The 15546-nt window shown below is 36.9% G+C and overlaps 1 protein-coding gene across 2 annotated transcripts; it reads right to left on the bottom strand.

The window, feature by feature from the left end:
* Window positions 1–9394: 9394 nt before the first annotated feature.
* LOC128601438 (N-alpha-acetyltransferase 30) lies at window positions 9395–15298 on the bottom strand. Of its 2 annotated transcripts, none has more exons than XM_053614645.1 (4): window positions 13652–15298; window positions 12303–12426; window positions 11995–12050; window positions 9395–11748 (listed from the first exon to the last, which is right to left on the bottom strand). In XM_053614645.1, the coding sequence occupies exons 1-4, from the start codon at window positions 14417–14419 to the stop codon at window positions 11611–11613; spliced, it is 1086 nt and encodes a 361-aa protein (XP_053470620.1). In that variant the 5' UTR covers window positions 14420–15298; the 3' UTR covers window positions 9395–11610. The 2 variants fall into 2 exon arrangements, with proteins under 2 accessions (XP_053470620.1, XP_053470621.1); XM_053614646.1 differs by having other exon boundaries at window positions 11683–11748; window positions 11995–12063.
* Window positions 15299–15546: the final 248 nt, after the last annotated feature.

The raw sequence follows: 15546 nt of genomic DNA, 5'->3' as shown, positions 1-15546 counted from the left end.
TTGATATTATCAAACCTCTATTCTACTAAAGCTGTTATAGTCTAAGTTGGCTGTTTATCATCAAGTTGTTCGCTTCACGGGTAACAGGATCATGTGTGTTTAGCGCTGGCTTTTTGTGTTGATCTTGTTGTTGTATCATTGTCTTGTAGATTAATGGTTGTGAGTTTGGAAGGTTAAACTTGTCAGATGACAAAAGAAAAAGGTCAACTTTGAATGACTTAAGCAAAACATTGACAGATTGTCTTATTAGTTTAATATGAATGGATGATTTTAAACTCATAGAGTGAGTCTCAAATAGAACAAATTATTTTTTCTGGAGCATGGAACTGAGGAATCAGGCAGATAGTGCATAGTGAAAAAGATATGAAACCAGCCAGGAGAAAAAAACTCAGGGCAAACAAACAGCAGAAGTTGGAAAAAGGAAAGAACTTAAACCTAATTGGTTTGTGTACTGGGGTACATCTGACATTACAGCCCCAAACACAAAAATATTCCACCATTATAAGACCAGTCTTTTGGTTCAGTCGTTATGTACATGTTTACGAAAACGTGCTACTTCTGCTATTGATGTGACAGATGCGACTTCCATCTGGAAGTGCCAACCTGTATGCTTACAAATTTTCTGACTTGCTCTCTAACCTTCCATCAATGGAAAGGGAATGATATTGGAACACCAGTAACCACATTATATGTGTGGTGTTTCATTCTCAGCACAGCAGTGATGCTGACACAGTATTGGTAGTTTAGAGGTTATGTGGCACTGTATGAGTGTGTCAGCAGATTTGCTGGAGTTACACTAATCCTGAGCTTGGGTTACTGTCCAGAAACCTGCAGACAGGTGAATTGGCTATGCTAAATTGCCCATACGTGTGAATGAGTGTGTGCATGGTGCCCTCCAATAGATTGGCATCCTATCCAGGGTGAATTATCCTGCCTTGTGCCCAGTGTTGCTGGGATTGGCTCCGGATCCACTACAACCCTGATCAGGGTAGAGCAGTTATTGATGATGAATGAATGAATGAAAGAATGAACATTATTACTGGGTTGAGAATAACCCACCAGCCAAAAATATCTAACTAACACTAGCGCTGTGAGATGAAGGGATAATACTAATTATTAACACAAATTGTGCAATAAATCTATAATCTCTAAATATTCTACTAGTAATCTTTAAAGTGTGTGATGAGAATGGTTGGACTAAATGTAAATAGCAACAGATAGACTACAGGAAATAATTATATACTTTCAACTACTATTGTATGGTAGTTGTACCTTATTAAAAGGACAGTGAATCTACATACAATGTTGGCGGGCCTAATAAACTGGCCTAATAACGTTTTGGCCATAACCAGGATTGCAAGTTTTATTGACGTCCACATTGTAGATTTTTGTCATAGTTAATATACTGTATTAAAATGCTACATCAACTGAGAATTTCTAATCTCTGTTATTGTTTCCTTCCATTCTTCCATAAAGAGCTGACTCCAGTTAGATTGTTTACTTTTATTCAGTTAAATATTTTGGTTTACATGTTTCCTGTTGATATCTTAATCATGTTATACATTACTGTGCCAACAAAACTATTAATAATGCACTTTATCATGAGTGTATTATGTTATTAATGAGTACTGTTACACAATACAGCAACTTAAAATTGAGCTATGTAACATATGTAGCTACGTAGCTATGTAACAATTAAGGAGGTTGTAGCCCAAACTGATCAGCTAACCTTACTGCAGATAGCGAGCTGATTTGGCTATCAATGTTGAGTAGTAGTAGTCTAAATAAAATAAAATAAAAATAAATAAAAATACAAAAATGTATGTTTTACAAACCACCAGTTGTGCTCATAAACACGCATTTATATAATTTGTTCTCAAATATCTGATATAGCTATATTAGATGCTAGCCTATAATATGTCCTACTGTAGCCTATAATATGTCCTAATGTATCCTCAGCCCCTTTGATGTCAGCTGAGAATCATCGGTAGGCTGCATTTTACCATCACATTATCAGGGCAATCCTGTTTCTTTATTGTGTTTCACAAATTGAAATGCTATGCGGGAGGTAAAAAACCAAAACCTTCCAAAACTACAGATGTCTGGACCTCAGTGTCCTCATAGCTAGTTAACTGAATATATAATCAGACATGAATTTTATGGTTAACTATAACGCCCTCATTTTTGCTGAGTTTATTTGGGTTATCATCATTAGTATTTTAGATAGGAAACTCTCCCTGCTTCTTTCACATGAAATATAAAATGTATTTTTCTTATTTGTTTCACCTTTGTTGAAACAGTAGAAGAAGCGAGTGTCTTGCCCTTGTTACAGGAAGTGGGCACAGACGCGACCATGTCTTCTGAAGACCTCCCTTTGATCTTTGATGATGTCACACCATCCAGTAGTTCAGCGCTGGCATCCGAGCTGTCTGTCGCCATGGTGCCCGCAAGGGGAATGCTCGGAGAGACAGAGCTAGAGCAAACACTCTCCATGGATACAGACCAGAGTCCTCATCAGTCTTTTCCAGGGCCTTCGGATTGGCCTTCACCATGGCAGATGTCAGGTGCCGAGAACTCGGATACTGTCTCGTCATCTCAAATGCCAATCAGTGGGCCTTTCTCTGAAGCAGACGTGGAGCGTAATGAGGGGACAGAGAGGCTACAGAGTGAGAGTGCATAAATACATTCAATGTGATGCATAATATTTCCGTATACTATAACATTTCTGTAGTGCATGTAATGTGTTTGCAACGTATAGCCGATCCATAATATAATGCATGTATAAAATGCATTACAACTAGTAGCATCACTGATTTGCAGTGTACACATGAGCACCACTGAGGTTCAGATTTGAAGCCACGTGTCCTGGTCTCTCTGACCATTAAAAGAAAAGTCCTGAAACACAGAAGTATATTTCTATTGAAATATTTGGAATGTGTTTTTGCAATTCTGGTGCTAATTTGTAGGCTGGTGCTGTATTTATTTTTTACTCATGTGAAAAGTTAACGGGTGTCTCCTGCACTGGCGTCACAGGGGGATGTTGCTAGTTACTATGGCCTTTAATCAAAGACAACAATTGTAATAATCTCAAACATAAGACACACAAACATGTCAGATTTTGCTGTTAGAGTTTCTTTTCCCACACTCCATTTTCCAGTGGAGTTCAGTGTCATATTAATGAGAAACCCAACAAAGAATTAATGAAATGAAAAACATGAGTAGTGTAGGAAATGTTTAGCCAAAGTTAAAATAGTCCAGCATGCCAGTGAAAGTTTAAACCAAAAAAGTAAACAGAATTTAATCATAAATTAATTCTTTTGCACAATTAAACATGACATATTGATTATAAATTTTGATATGCAAGTCATTAAAGGTGGATTTTACCTTTAAGCATGACATCATTAATTCAAACATTTATGCTACGCAGTTGCTGTGTGGCTTTTATAAATGGTGGGCTTACATCATCCATAAACAAATTCGAATGGACAAGAAAAATTTTTTTTTTTTATGCAGATACAGATATCCTAACAACGTCTGTGGATGTGCTTCGTTTGTCACCTTCTCCTGTGTCAGCCACCACTCAGAAGGTTGCAGACATCAAGACGACTCACTCCGCAGTGTTGAAGCCAATGTCAGGGCTGGAGGAACTGGAATCTCAAGGTTTGTTCTTATAGATATACTCTCTCACAAATGACACTCGTTTTGTTCCTCATATCGTTTACCCTTTATTATCCAGAGATTGAGGATGAAGAGGATGAATATGCAGATGACTCTGAGGAGGAGGAAGAGGAGAGTGAAGAAGAGTTGACTGAGGTTCCTGTGCATTCTCCTACACATCCTCCTTACATCCTCATTCCTCCTCCTCCGGTATGGGGGCAGAGGAACCAAGGCCTCAGTGAGTCTGTGTCTGCAGTTACCTGACGAAATGTGAATAGAGCTCTGTGTTGTGTAGCAGACTATGAACATCTAGGAAAATGGACTATGAAGTATGAATTCGATTATGGAATATGTTTTCGTTTAGCTCAGGTAACTCAAGGGGCAGGTCTAATCACCAGACGAATTTGATCTGTTTCGCCAAAGTTCTCCAGGGACAACCAGTTAGCAACATCCTGGGCATCAAATCACGAGTTCCCCGTTCCTGTGTTTGATAAATAACTCCACAATTATTGGCACCCTTTATAATAATGAGAGAAATTAAATAGCACGTGTGATGACTAATATTTAGATATGAAACCCAGGTACATTGTGTAGTTCTTTATTATTTTATAATTTAGCGAACTTAAAAACTTTATGTAAATAGGGCAATTATTCTGAAAACTATGGATTCAAAATTATCCACGTCTCAATTAATTACAATTAATATTTGGTGAACGCTCTGCTTGATAGAGTAGCAGCACTGAGCCTACTGTAAAGTCTAAGAATACTGGAGAACACTTTTTAGCACATACAGAACATTTCAGACCTGGAGTTTGCATGTTCTCCGCGTGCTTTGGGGGTTTCCTCTGGGTACTCCAGTTTCCTCCCCAGTCTAAAGACATGCATTGTAGGTTGATTGGCATCTCTAAATTGTCCATAGTGTGTGAATGTGTGTGTGTGTGTGTGTATGACTGTGCCCTGCAATGGGTTGGCACCTCATCCAGGGTGTCCTTCACTTCGTGCCCCAAGTCCCCTGGGATAGGCTCCAGGCTCCCCACGACCCTGTGGAGGATATTTGGTACAGGATGGATGGATGGGTTTTCAGTCAAATACAGATCGAGATGGTTCTGCATTTTGTGGGTTGCTCTTCTGGAACGCATTTTTCTGTAACTCTTACAACAGCATTGTTATTGAGGTTAACTAAATCAGCTAAACTGTTTAGCTGTGAAAGTGTGATTTCCTTTCTGCCTATGTGTGGTTAAAATAATGAAATGAAAAGAAAACTATTTTGTCCCTAAATTGGCTGAATAATCATGAAAAATAACTGGAATTATAAGTTTAGTCATTATTGTGTACATGTACACATGTACACCAATCAAGTGTACATGTTCTCAATAATGATTCAAATGAAGATATTCTCTCCTACATTGGGGCATCTTCCCACAATACAGTTGTATCGTTTCACTAATTACTTGTAAACCACATACAAAAAGCTAATTCAGACATATAATGCCTTTAAGTTACACTGAACTATCAAAGCATCTAAACAGAACACTTCAGGTGTACATGATCCTTTAGTTCAAATCAGAAATTCATTATTCTTACATGCTCACTATTGTTTGCTTTCTTGCAGTACGCAGCTGGGTTAAACTGATCCGAGAGAAGGTAAGTGATTTCTCAATAAAAGATTAAAGTTATTCATTTAGCCCAGTGTGGAATGTAATACTCTTTCTTTAAGGCTGGTTATGTTTCCGGGATGTTGGCACCTGTGGGTATTGGTATAGCTGGGGCACTTCTTATTGTTGGAGCCCTTTATGGCATCAGGATGATCCATCGCAAGAGGAGGAACAGCTTGAAGCACCAGAGGAGAAAGGTAAACCAGACAGGAAAACATAAAATGCTAAGTTGAAATGTATTCTTTAACAGTAGCTTCTTTATGGCTCATACCTTAGTATTAGTACACATTTGTTTTAGTATGTCCAGTCGTGATTGGTATTTGGTTTTTGTTGACTACAGCAAACTACAGAAGTTAGAAGTGGACCAGACCAAGCAATGCTACTAGCTGATAGCTCTGAAGATGAATTTTAAATCCCTCAAAGAAGAATATCCATCCCCACGATCATTTTATAAAGGCTTCAGCCATCTCACAATACAACAAAGTCCTAACAACGCTTTTTTTTGGAAAAACGTCAGTATGTGAAGTTAATCTCACACATTTTACTATGTTTAATGTCACTCAAACATCAGCAGATTTCTATGGGTTAATATCTCTGCAAATAATTGAAGTGCCAGTTTGGCCAAACAATTTCTCAATTTGGCCCCAAACGTAGTAGTCCATCAGCCAAGAAATGCCTGCAGGTCCCCCAAGTGGTGCAACAGAAAAGCATTTGCCCTATCGTTAGGAGATTACAAGTTCCAGACAATGCAAGTTCCAGACAATGCCTCAGCCATTGTCCAAAAAACCAGAATTGGCCATGGGGAGGGAGGGGTGGCATATTCTCTCTCCCCAGTCAATCACCAGCTAATCAAGGGCATCTGTCCTTAAGTATTGCATATCATCGATACAAGCATGTGAACAATAATGTCCCAAAATGGATGAAGATACATTTCCAATTTGATTTGTGTATTTAATTTTCAACACAGACTTATTCATCTATTTTATTAAACTGTTTAAATATGGATGGTTTTACGTAGACAGCTATGCCTTTTAAAGTACTTGATCATTTAGACATCCTTGCTCAATGCTCAACAAGAAGCCGTAAGCTTAATTTTCAGCTACATTTGCCTTGATTCAGTCAGCGTAAAAGTCTTTAAAATGGTTGATTTTTGAAAATTAATTTTAAAAAAATTATAATCTGGAAAATGCTTTTTTTTTTTCAATTCATGGATTAATGTGCAACATTCTGACTACATTCCAAAAAATCAAAATGCAGAACCATTTTACAGTTGCATTATTGTGCACCTAGTTTTCAAAGTGCATATTGTGTGTCCACTGATTCTGAAGTGCCAAAATTTCTCAAAGGACTTGACTGGAATATTAGCAGTTAGCAGCTCTTTAATCTGTTGCTATGGTACATATGATACATTAAATAGCAAAGACTGAACACCCGAAATGTACTGACGGTTCTACAAGAAAAAAGTTAATATGAGATTATTCTAGACATGAAATTATAGTTGTAGTTACGTTACTTACTGTTGGTTACTTAACATAAGGTTACTAGCTAGCAGCATTTGGCAAAGGTATGTGACATCTGTTGATCTTAAATTTTCTGATACTGGAAAAATAGGAAAAGCTATACTGGATTGTCAATCCTGGAAGTGCTGAAAAAATCAATTTCACTTTTAAAAACTTGCTCAGTAAAGGTGTCTTAGATGATGACTACATTTGAGGTAATGAGAAAATTGTGTAAATTATTTTTGGCCAAACTGTTCCTTTGAATAAACGGTATATTCTTGGAATTCTTGGCAGATTTCATTTTCCTATTTATAAATACTGACTGCAATCCTACTGTATTTAGAACAGATCACATCATTTTTGTGTGCAGAGCTCTTTGAGAAAAACTACATCATTTACAAAATGAAAACGTTTCATTATTCTTTTTTTATGCAGCTGCTTATGTAATGGTAATACATTTTTAAGGTTTTTTTTTTGCTAATGCTAATGGATCATCAAAAAAATAAACAGACAAAAATCTAAAAGTTTTATTGTAGTCTAATGGAGTAAACTATGTTTACTGTAGCCAACTTTCTGAAAGTAAACACATGCTCCATTAACGCATTCAATGAACAGCTGTATATAGTACATGCATCATGTTTGTGCATAAAGTATACATTGTACTGTACAAGGATTATTGCTGTATTATTGCTAAATGTTGACAGCTCTTAAATTTAATGCATTGTTCCAATGCCTTTGTGACAATCTAACAAATTGCACTTGTACTTATAAACATTGCTTGTGTTTATGTGGTACTTCTGTTGTCATAATGAGCAGTTTTTCTGTCTGTTACATTAAAGGACCTAAGAGTAAAAAAATAGATTGATTGCTGATTTATGCACTCTTTTTTTCTTTAAAGGTTTCGAAAACTAGTTTGTTAATTAGTGATGCACGAATGTAGAAAATTGCTTTTTTACCTCAAGATTTAGCCAACAGAAATACTAAACCACAGAAAAAAATCCAAATTTATTTGACCTTCTCTGCTGCCCACAACAAGTAAAAGATCAGGATAAGTAGTAATGGATTTCTGTGTAATAAACAGAACGCTTGGACTCCTTTCCCAAACATGGAGGTGTTTGACACCATCAACCAGCATACAGTGGAAACTCATAAATAAATAAATAATAATAATAAAAAACACACACACACACCAGACATCATTTTGGACCAAAGTGCAATAGAACATTGTCCATATACCATAAATCCTGAAATAAAGCTTTACAAAGTTTGCGTTAGATGATGCTAATGCTCTTTGTGTTCTTGATTCTCAGAATTTCCTCATTTCTACACCCTTCATCAAAATGAACATTATTGCTAGTATTTCATTGTAGAAAAATTTATTTCTTTTTTCTTTAATTTTAATATTTAAAATACAAATTCAGCATGATCAACACCCACTCCCAACCAGATTTTGTGAGTGTCGCGTTCATATTAATCAGACATAACACTAAACAGGGTGAGGCCAAAACAAGTCCAGGTTGCCTTTATGTGTGAGGATTGTCAAGATCACAGGCAGAAAATAATATGAGACAATATAACAAACAAGATTCACATCCACTGTACTTGTTCTTTAACAGATGTGAAGCAATAATGCAGCTTTATTATTCATGTTTACCAGAAGACATACTTGTGTCTGAAAGTTTAGACATATTTTAACTGGCTTTCCTCGTATTTTCACTGAGCATAATAAAACACTTCAGGATCATAGACTATTCAGTATCAAATTAAAGGCTACTGTATTTTTCCACAGTTTTTAAGATTGCGTTGACTTTAGTGGATACAAACTAAGGCCTTAATTGATATTTTCTCAGTTGTTAATTGGCAAAGTTTATAAAAGATGTTTGATAATAGTGGGTTCTTGTTTCCACCACTCTAACAAAACTAGAAAATCGTGGACACTTTGACATGTGTCTACAAGATAGGCACTATTTCATCCAACATTATTATTATCATGACCATTTCTCTCACCCAAATGATCTACTATTGCTTAATACCGCCCAAGGAGAAGCACCAGAGGAACTGATTCTATACATAACAAGATCATATATTGAATTTTTAACACTCCACATTGTGACAAGTCATTTAACATGTTGAAAATCTGAAGTATATAACATTACATTCCTGGAACTGTAGTTAATTGCTGTGTTCATTCTTCCATTCATAATATTTGGTTGTAGTTTCTCTCTAATCTGGTCATGCCTCTAGTCAGGTGCAGATCCCAGTCTGATATAATAAGAATGAGGAGTTTTAAATCGCAAAAAAAGGAGAAGATATTGCTGGATGTGAGGAACTTTATTTTACTTATCAGACTGTTACTGTCTGCTAAACTCTGCCGACTGAATTAAGAGAAGACTCGAGGTAGAGAGATTTTTTTCAGAAGGTTCTGTGGATCAATAGTACAATGTACTTATTGGTCTCACTTTTATTTATAGAATGATTGTTAAGATATCTTTTCCTTAATTGTACAGCTAGGCAGCACATCACAATTGAGCTACATTACAGTGTAATTCCAGTTAATAGCATTACTTACTCAGACAGACACTCTAAAAGTTAAAACAGATTTTATTTAAATGTAGTTCAATGAAAGTTGCAAGGTGTGAAATACCCAGTAAACAGTTCAGCTGCTTCCTCCTCCACTTATCTTCTCTCCTTTGTAGCCTTGCTCCTCTCTTCTACTTTCTCACACTTTCCACATACAATAAGTCTTTCACAGTCCTCTATCTCCAGTAGACACCTCATCCTAAAGCTGACACATCAACTTAACTAGACACGCCACAGAATTATAAAATTATTTCCAATTTTCAGGTGTCTGACCTGATCTTATACATGTAGTTGTGTATGGTTTGCATCCCTCATTATGAAATAATATATTATATTATTTATATATTTTAAAAATGTATCCAAAACATTAAAAAATAAAACAAGGCAACAATCCAAAGCATAAGGCAAGACCAACAGAAAAATACTCTTACTGTGGATGACATTCGGCAGACTTACTGCGTAACAAGAATAATTCACAGGATGCAGATTAGGTTAAGGCAGTTATAATATAAATGAAGTTTGGGCATACAAGTTATTAAATAATACTTACACAAAATTCTCCCACTTTTTGACCATTTTTGTTACTTGTAATAATAAAGGAACATTACATTTCTTTGTCTGGATTCCCCTAAACTTTGCATTCAACAGTAAAATGTTATATTTTGAGTGCTTGAATCTGTTGAATTTTCTATAACAGCAGCTCTGACAGTAATGTCGGCTGTAATTCAAATCATGTTTATATTAACGTGCTGGTTCTAATGTCTTAATAGTCTCTTCTCTGGTAACAACTCATTCACAGGGACTTGTATGGAGGACGCGTCACATATTCTACACCTAATAATAAAAGGATTTTTTTTTTAAAATTGGTTTTTACATAACGAAGATTATAATCGTTTATATGGTGACGCTTTCTGTAGGGAGACATTTATGTAAGGAGTCTCAGGTGACAGTACTTTGTATGTTTTGGGGTTTTTATTTATAGCAGCATACTCCAAAAATAAAATGCAGAGTTCCTATGCAAAATGCATGAAAGATGGCACATCTGCTATTTTCCACCTTCCTTACTACTTGACTAAATTGAATAATAAAGAAAGACTTATTTTGTAATTTTTTTTAGTTGCGTTACTTACTAAAATAAAATAAAATGTCTACAATGTAACAATAGTAGTAGTAATTCATAAACCGTTTCTCAAATTTTCTTAATAATGACCAAATCAGCAGGTGTTTTGTCAGATAGTTGCTGGTCAGACCTTGCTGTGTTTTTCTGTGGGGTAGACTTGTTTTCCATCCATCCATCCATCCATCCATCCAGCCTCTATATCGCTTATCCTTTTTAGGGTCACGGGGAACCTGGAGCCTATCCCAGGGAGCATCGGGCACAAACACCCTGGACAGGGTGCCAATCCATCGCAGGGTGACATGTTTTTTGAAGACATAAATTTAAAGTTAGAAATTCCTTCTCACATAAGCAGAATTTCACACAAAACCTACACGCTCCCTGAACAGCCGCAAACTATTCAAAACTGCTCAATTGCAAGGATTGACACTAGCATTACGTTTGTGCATATGAGCATCACTACCACATTAAAGAGCTCTGACAAATGATGAGTGTTTATTCTTTGTTTTGCTCTTTTAGTTCATGAACTGTACTTGTAGCCCATCAAATAATGCCTGATGCAACTAAAGCGTCTGGAGAAATGGACCAGTGTAGAGTGGAAGTCTCCCACACATGTAGAAACCACATATCAGCTTTACCAATAAGCACATTACTAGCACACACTGCTCACAGCAAACCCTCAATGCAATCAAACACACGCCACACTACATAAAAAAAATCTGCACTCTTTGTTCAAATCACTTATAAGAATAAGCATGATGGGGGGGGAAAACACATCTTGATTGAAGCCTCAAGTCAAACTAACACTAAAGCGACTTCTTTGTTGTAGCTTAATATTAATTGAATCTGCTGGATCTACCCCTTTTTGCTCTTCTGAGATCCAACCCTGCTTAGATTCACACCAGATGACTCTTTGAGGACTTCAATTGCTACACTTGTGGTGTTTTAACTTTTTTTTTTTCTTTTCTCTGTGTGTTCCCTGGCTCTCACAGAGATATATCAAATATAGTACTTTATTTAACCAGCAAAGATGGCCTTGAATGATTGTGCCCAGTCAAAATGGTGGTTTTGAATGTGAGCATACTGAAGACAGGGCCTGAGCTTAGCGTAGCCACAGTTTGAGCCGCAAAGCGTCCACACCGTTGAGATAATATCTGAAGAGCCGCTTGTCCCTCACAAACCCCAAGTTTTCATACAGCTTCAGGGCAGATTTGTTAGTGATCTCTGTCTCCAGCACCACCTAGTATAAACAGAAACAAACAAAAAAATACCTATGATTAAAGAAAAATAATGCAATATAAATAATATAAAATAATGTTTGTGTTATTAAAGCAAAGGTTTGCTATAGTGACCTCTCAAATATCATGCTTACTCACCCATAAATAAACTAATCACCAACAATCACTATTATTTTCCTATTTGTCCAGATACAATAACCTGAGCATGTAGTTTGAACAAATGTGTAAAATAGCATGTGTAAACTCACTTCATCACAGTCTCCCTCCACCATAGCATAGATGGCCTTCTTTACAAGGTTTGTACCTAAAACAAAAAGCTTTGTGCAAGGTTTTCCAAGGACATTTATGTACAAGGTCATGTGATATGCATTTCCTGTCCTCATCTATTACAGTGAATCACTAGGTTTATGATGTGCATAGATATGTCTCACTTAAGTTTTTAGTTCTTCAAAATAATTTTTAAAACATAAATTCTGGACCAAATGAACGATAAACGCTGGTCACATTGTACTGCACAAAATCACCTGGTCATTAACTTATAAAGAGGAAACCTCACCAATGTTTTTTCGACGATGTTTGGAGTCCACAGCAAGCATGGCAATGTATCCACGCCGAAACATCTTCTTGTGCATGTCTAGTTTACACACAATTGCTCCCACACAAACCTCCTGTACCATTGCCTGAAATAAAAAATAAAAAAGTAATGCTCAAAAATCAAACAATGACAATCATTAATAAACTGTATAGTGATAGAAGCGCTAACTTTATCTACACTTTTGTTCCATGCAAAATTTTCAAAAGAGTATAACACAAACATTTTTTTTTTTTTGCCTCAAATTCTTCAAAAGTCTCCTCCAGACACCCTGCAGTCAGACCTGAAATTATGAATTATTACACGGACCAGAGCATTCTTATTCCTGTCTGTAAGCCATGACCATTAATTCCTCAACAACTTTAAGAACTTCATCAAATTTAACACACCAGTAATGCATTTGTGCTTTATGTGAGAAAGTATCTGCTACCATGGCCGACCTTTCCCAAGGTTGTTTAAATGTCAAAATGTCCTATGAATTATGCACTGGTAATCACAAAAGCTAGTGTGATGCTTAATGTTACACCATATATAAAATGTAAGACCATTAAAAATTACATGAAACATGCTAAATCATTCTAATATAGGGATGTTCCATTCAAATTATCAACTACATCATTCTCGCAAATTAAACATTTATTAAGGTTTTTTTTTTTTTTTTGGCTAAACTCTGTCATGATCACTGCTTTATCAAATAGTGTTCCTAAACCTGCTTCAAGAGTAACATATATCATGGAATAATATCCTATGGGTTAGTCATTGTGCTTTTTTTTTATTTTTATCTTTCATTATTTTTGTACAGATATGACCAGAACCCATGATAAAATTATGTTATTGTTACACTTTTTAATAAGTTCTTCTTTCTATGTTGCTCTCTAGTTTGTGCACACGGTCCATGTCTATCTGTGTGGTCCAGCAGTAACCGTAAAAATGCACACTTATTATATATAACCTCCACTCGGGCATTACCACAGCTTCTCGACACCCAGTGATCCAACTCCGGTTTCACTTGCTGTCCTTGGGGCTTTGCAGTGGGAGTGGATTAGGCATGCTTTAGCTAGAAATGCTATTCATTTTACAGAGGCCTTTTTGTACAGCTTGTGCTTCAACAATGCATGGTGGTTGCCAAATGAAAACCTTTCTCCTGACAGCAACTATTCGCAATGTTCTAGCTACATTGGTCCAAAATACAGACTGATATTTATTTTCCGTTTGCTCATCCACATTTCATCCTGAGGTTTAGTCAGAACATACAACCCAGTAGTTCACTGAACCAGATCATAGACACAAGTTAGATGTAGTTGCCAACGTACCAGAAAGCAAAGCTGTGGCCAGTTGTGGATAAAGTACCGGTATGTATATATGGAATAAGGCTCGGAGAGATCCTTGGTTATCAGTCTCATTATGCCTGGCATTTGAAGTTCAGACTCATAGTGCACATACACAACATCCTGACTTTGGTTCACTTCTGTGACAGGCGAATGGTTCAGATCTAACCTGCACATCTCTAATACTGGTCCATCAGCAGCAGCTACAGTTTGAGATGTTACCTCAGGTCCTTGATCAGTCCTTAGGTAACATTTTGTGACTTTATTACCAAGGTCATGTCCAATATTTGCATGACTCTGACTGGTTTCAGTTCTAGATAATGTAACTAAACTGATGTCACTGTTCTTGTTCATGTCTTGGCAAGGTAAACCTAGTTTGTGCTCTGGGTTGTTGGTGTTTTGGACAGAGCTGGATCTGTCAAAGTGCTCTGCAGTCGCATTAAGTCCATTCAAGCTCTCATCCTCTTTATGATTATGGATAAAACCAGACACTCCGATACAATTCAAGCCGTTTATTCGTCGCTCAAACGTTTCACACTGGTGGTTCAGCTCCGAGAACGGGTACTCCCGGTTGTTCCCTCGTTCCAGTTTACGCCCGCATACATCTGGTTTCTGTCCAGTATCTGCCACGACCGAGTCCTGCAGCTTACGCCCGAGTTTCTCCCGTTCCCCGGGGACAGAGCACCCATTCCCGTGGAAGGAAATCATCTCTGCCCGGGATCCGCTGCCAGGCCCAGTCGGAACCGCGGCCATCAGCGTTCACGGTACAAAACCTAATAAAGGAAGCAGTATTCACCGAGTCTCATAAATGAGACACTGAACAAAACGCGTCCATAAAAACGAGAGTTCATTTTCAGCCTCGGAAAAGCTCCGGCTCGCTCAGTGTCTGCACAGCGTCGTTCTCCTCACTGCCGGAAAGCGATGCGTCGATACGGTCGCCATTATTGCTGCAAAGCAGTTTCACGACACACCGCCGCATATCTTTCACTGAGACAAATTCTGTTTTCAATTATTCAACAGTCCCAAGAAAGTAGGGTGAATTCAGGTGTATTGGGACAGTTGGGTCAGTTTAACTTAGCAGCATTTATTTCATATTATGGCCTGATAAGTGAAAATCAAAACTTATGTTATTAAACCCTTGATACATCTCTGCTGAAAACAAAACGATAGAACTGGAATAAAGTTGGTTTGACGTTGGATATTCGCAGATATGCGGAAATTAAGGGACCGTCTCTAAAGTTACATACGACATTGTTATACACGTTTCTAACTTCAATAGTATTTGAAGGGAATGACTTACAGTCATATAACCAACTGTAAAGTGTTCATCTAGGTGTCAGCTATAATGCACACCTCTTAGATTTTTGATATTTAACAAAATAAACTATTAAATCATATATAAATATTGCCATGTATTTTATTACTGCATTGGCTCATACACAAAATATGCCATTATTTACAGCTCAATAGCATTTGAATGGAATGATGTACAGTCATGAAGCCAACTGTACTGTGTTCGACTAGGTGTCAGGTATGACGCACACCTTTTTATATTTTTGATATTTATTAAAATAAGCTACATATGTATGTAACTTTAGAGACGGTCCCATAATTTCAGCATATCCGCGAATATCGAACGTCCAACGTCAAACCAACTTTTGACTTTTCCAGTAACAAACGATACCATTACAGAAATTCAAATGGTTCTATTGTTTTTTAATGGAACTATAACCGTCCTTGTAGGTCTCTACTGGTAATGTGTTGGGTTCTATTGGTGGCATGTTTATGTCTAGTGGAAACCCATACAAAGCATTGAACCCTAATAGAATATGGCCCAAAACACACTACATTCATTCGAATTTCTGTAATGGTTTAATTGT

The sequence above is a fragment of the Ictalurus furcatus genome, chromosome 25 (genome assembly GCF_023375685.1).
Source record: "Ictalurus furcatus strain D&B chromosome 25, Billie_1.0, whole genome shotgun sequence".
Taxonomy (NCBI): Eukaryota; Metazoa; Chordata; class Actinopteri; order Siluriformes; family Ictaluridae; genus Ictalurus; species Ictalurus furcatus.
The sequence above is the reverse complement of the archived record's forward strand: the minus strand, read 5'-3'. Positions and strand labels throughout refer to the sequence as shown.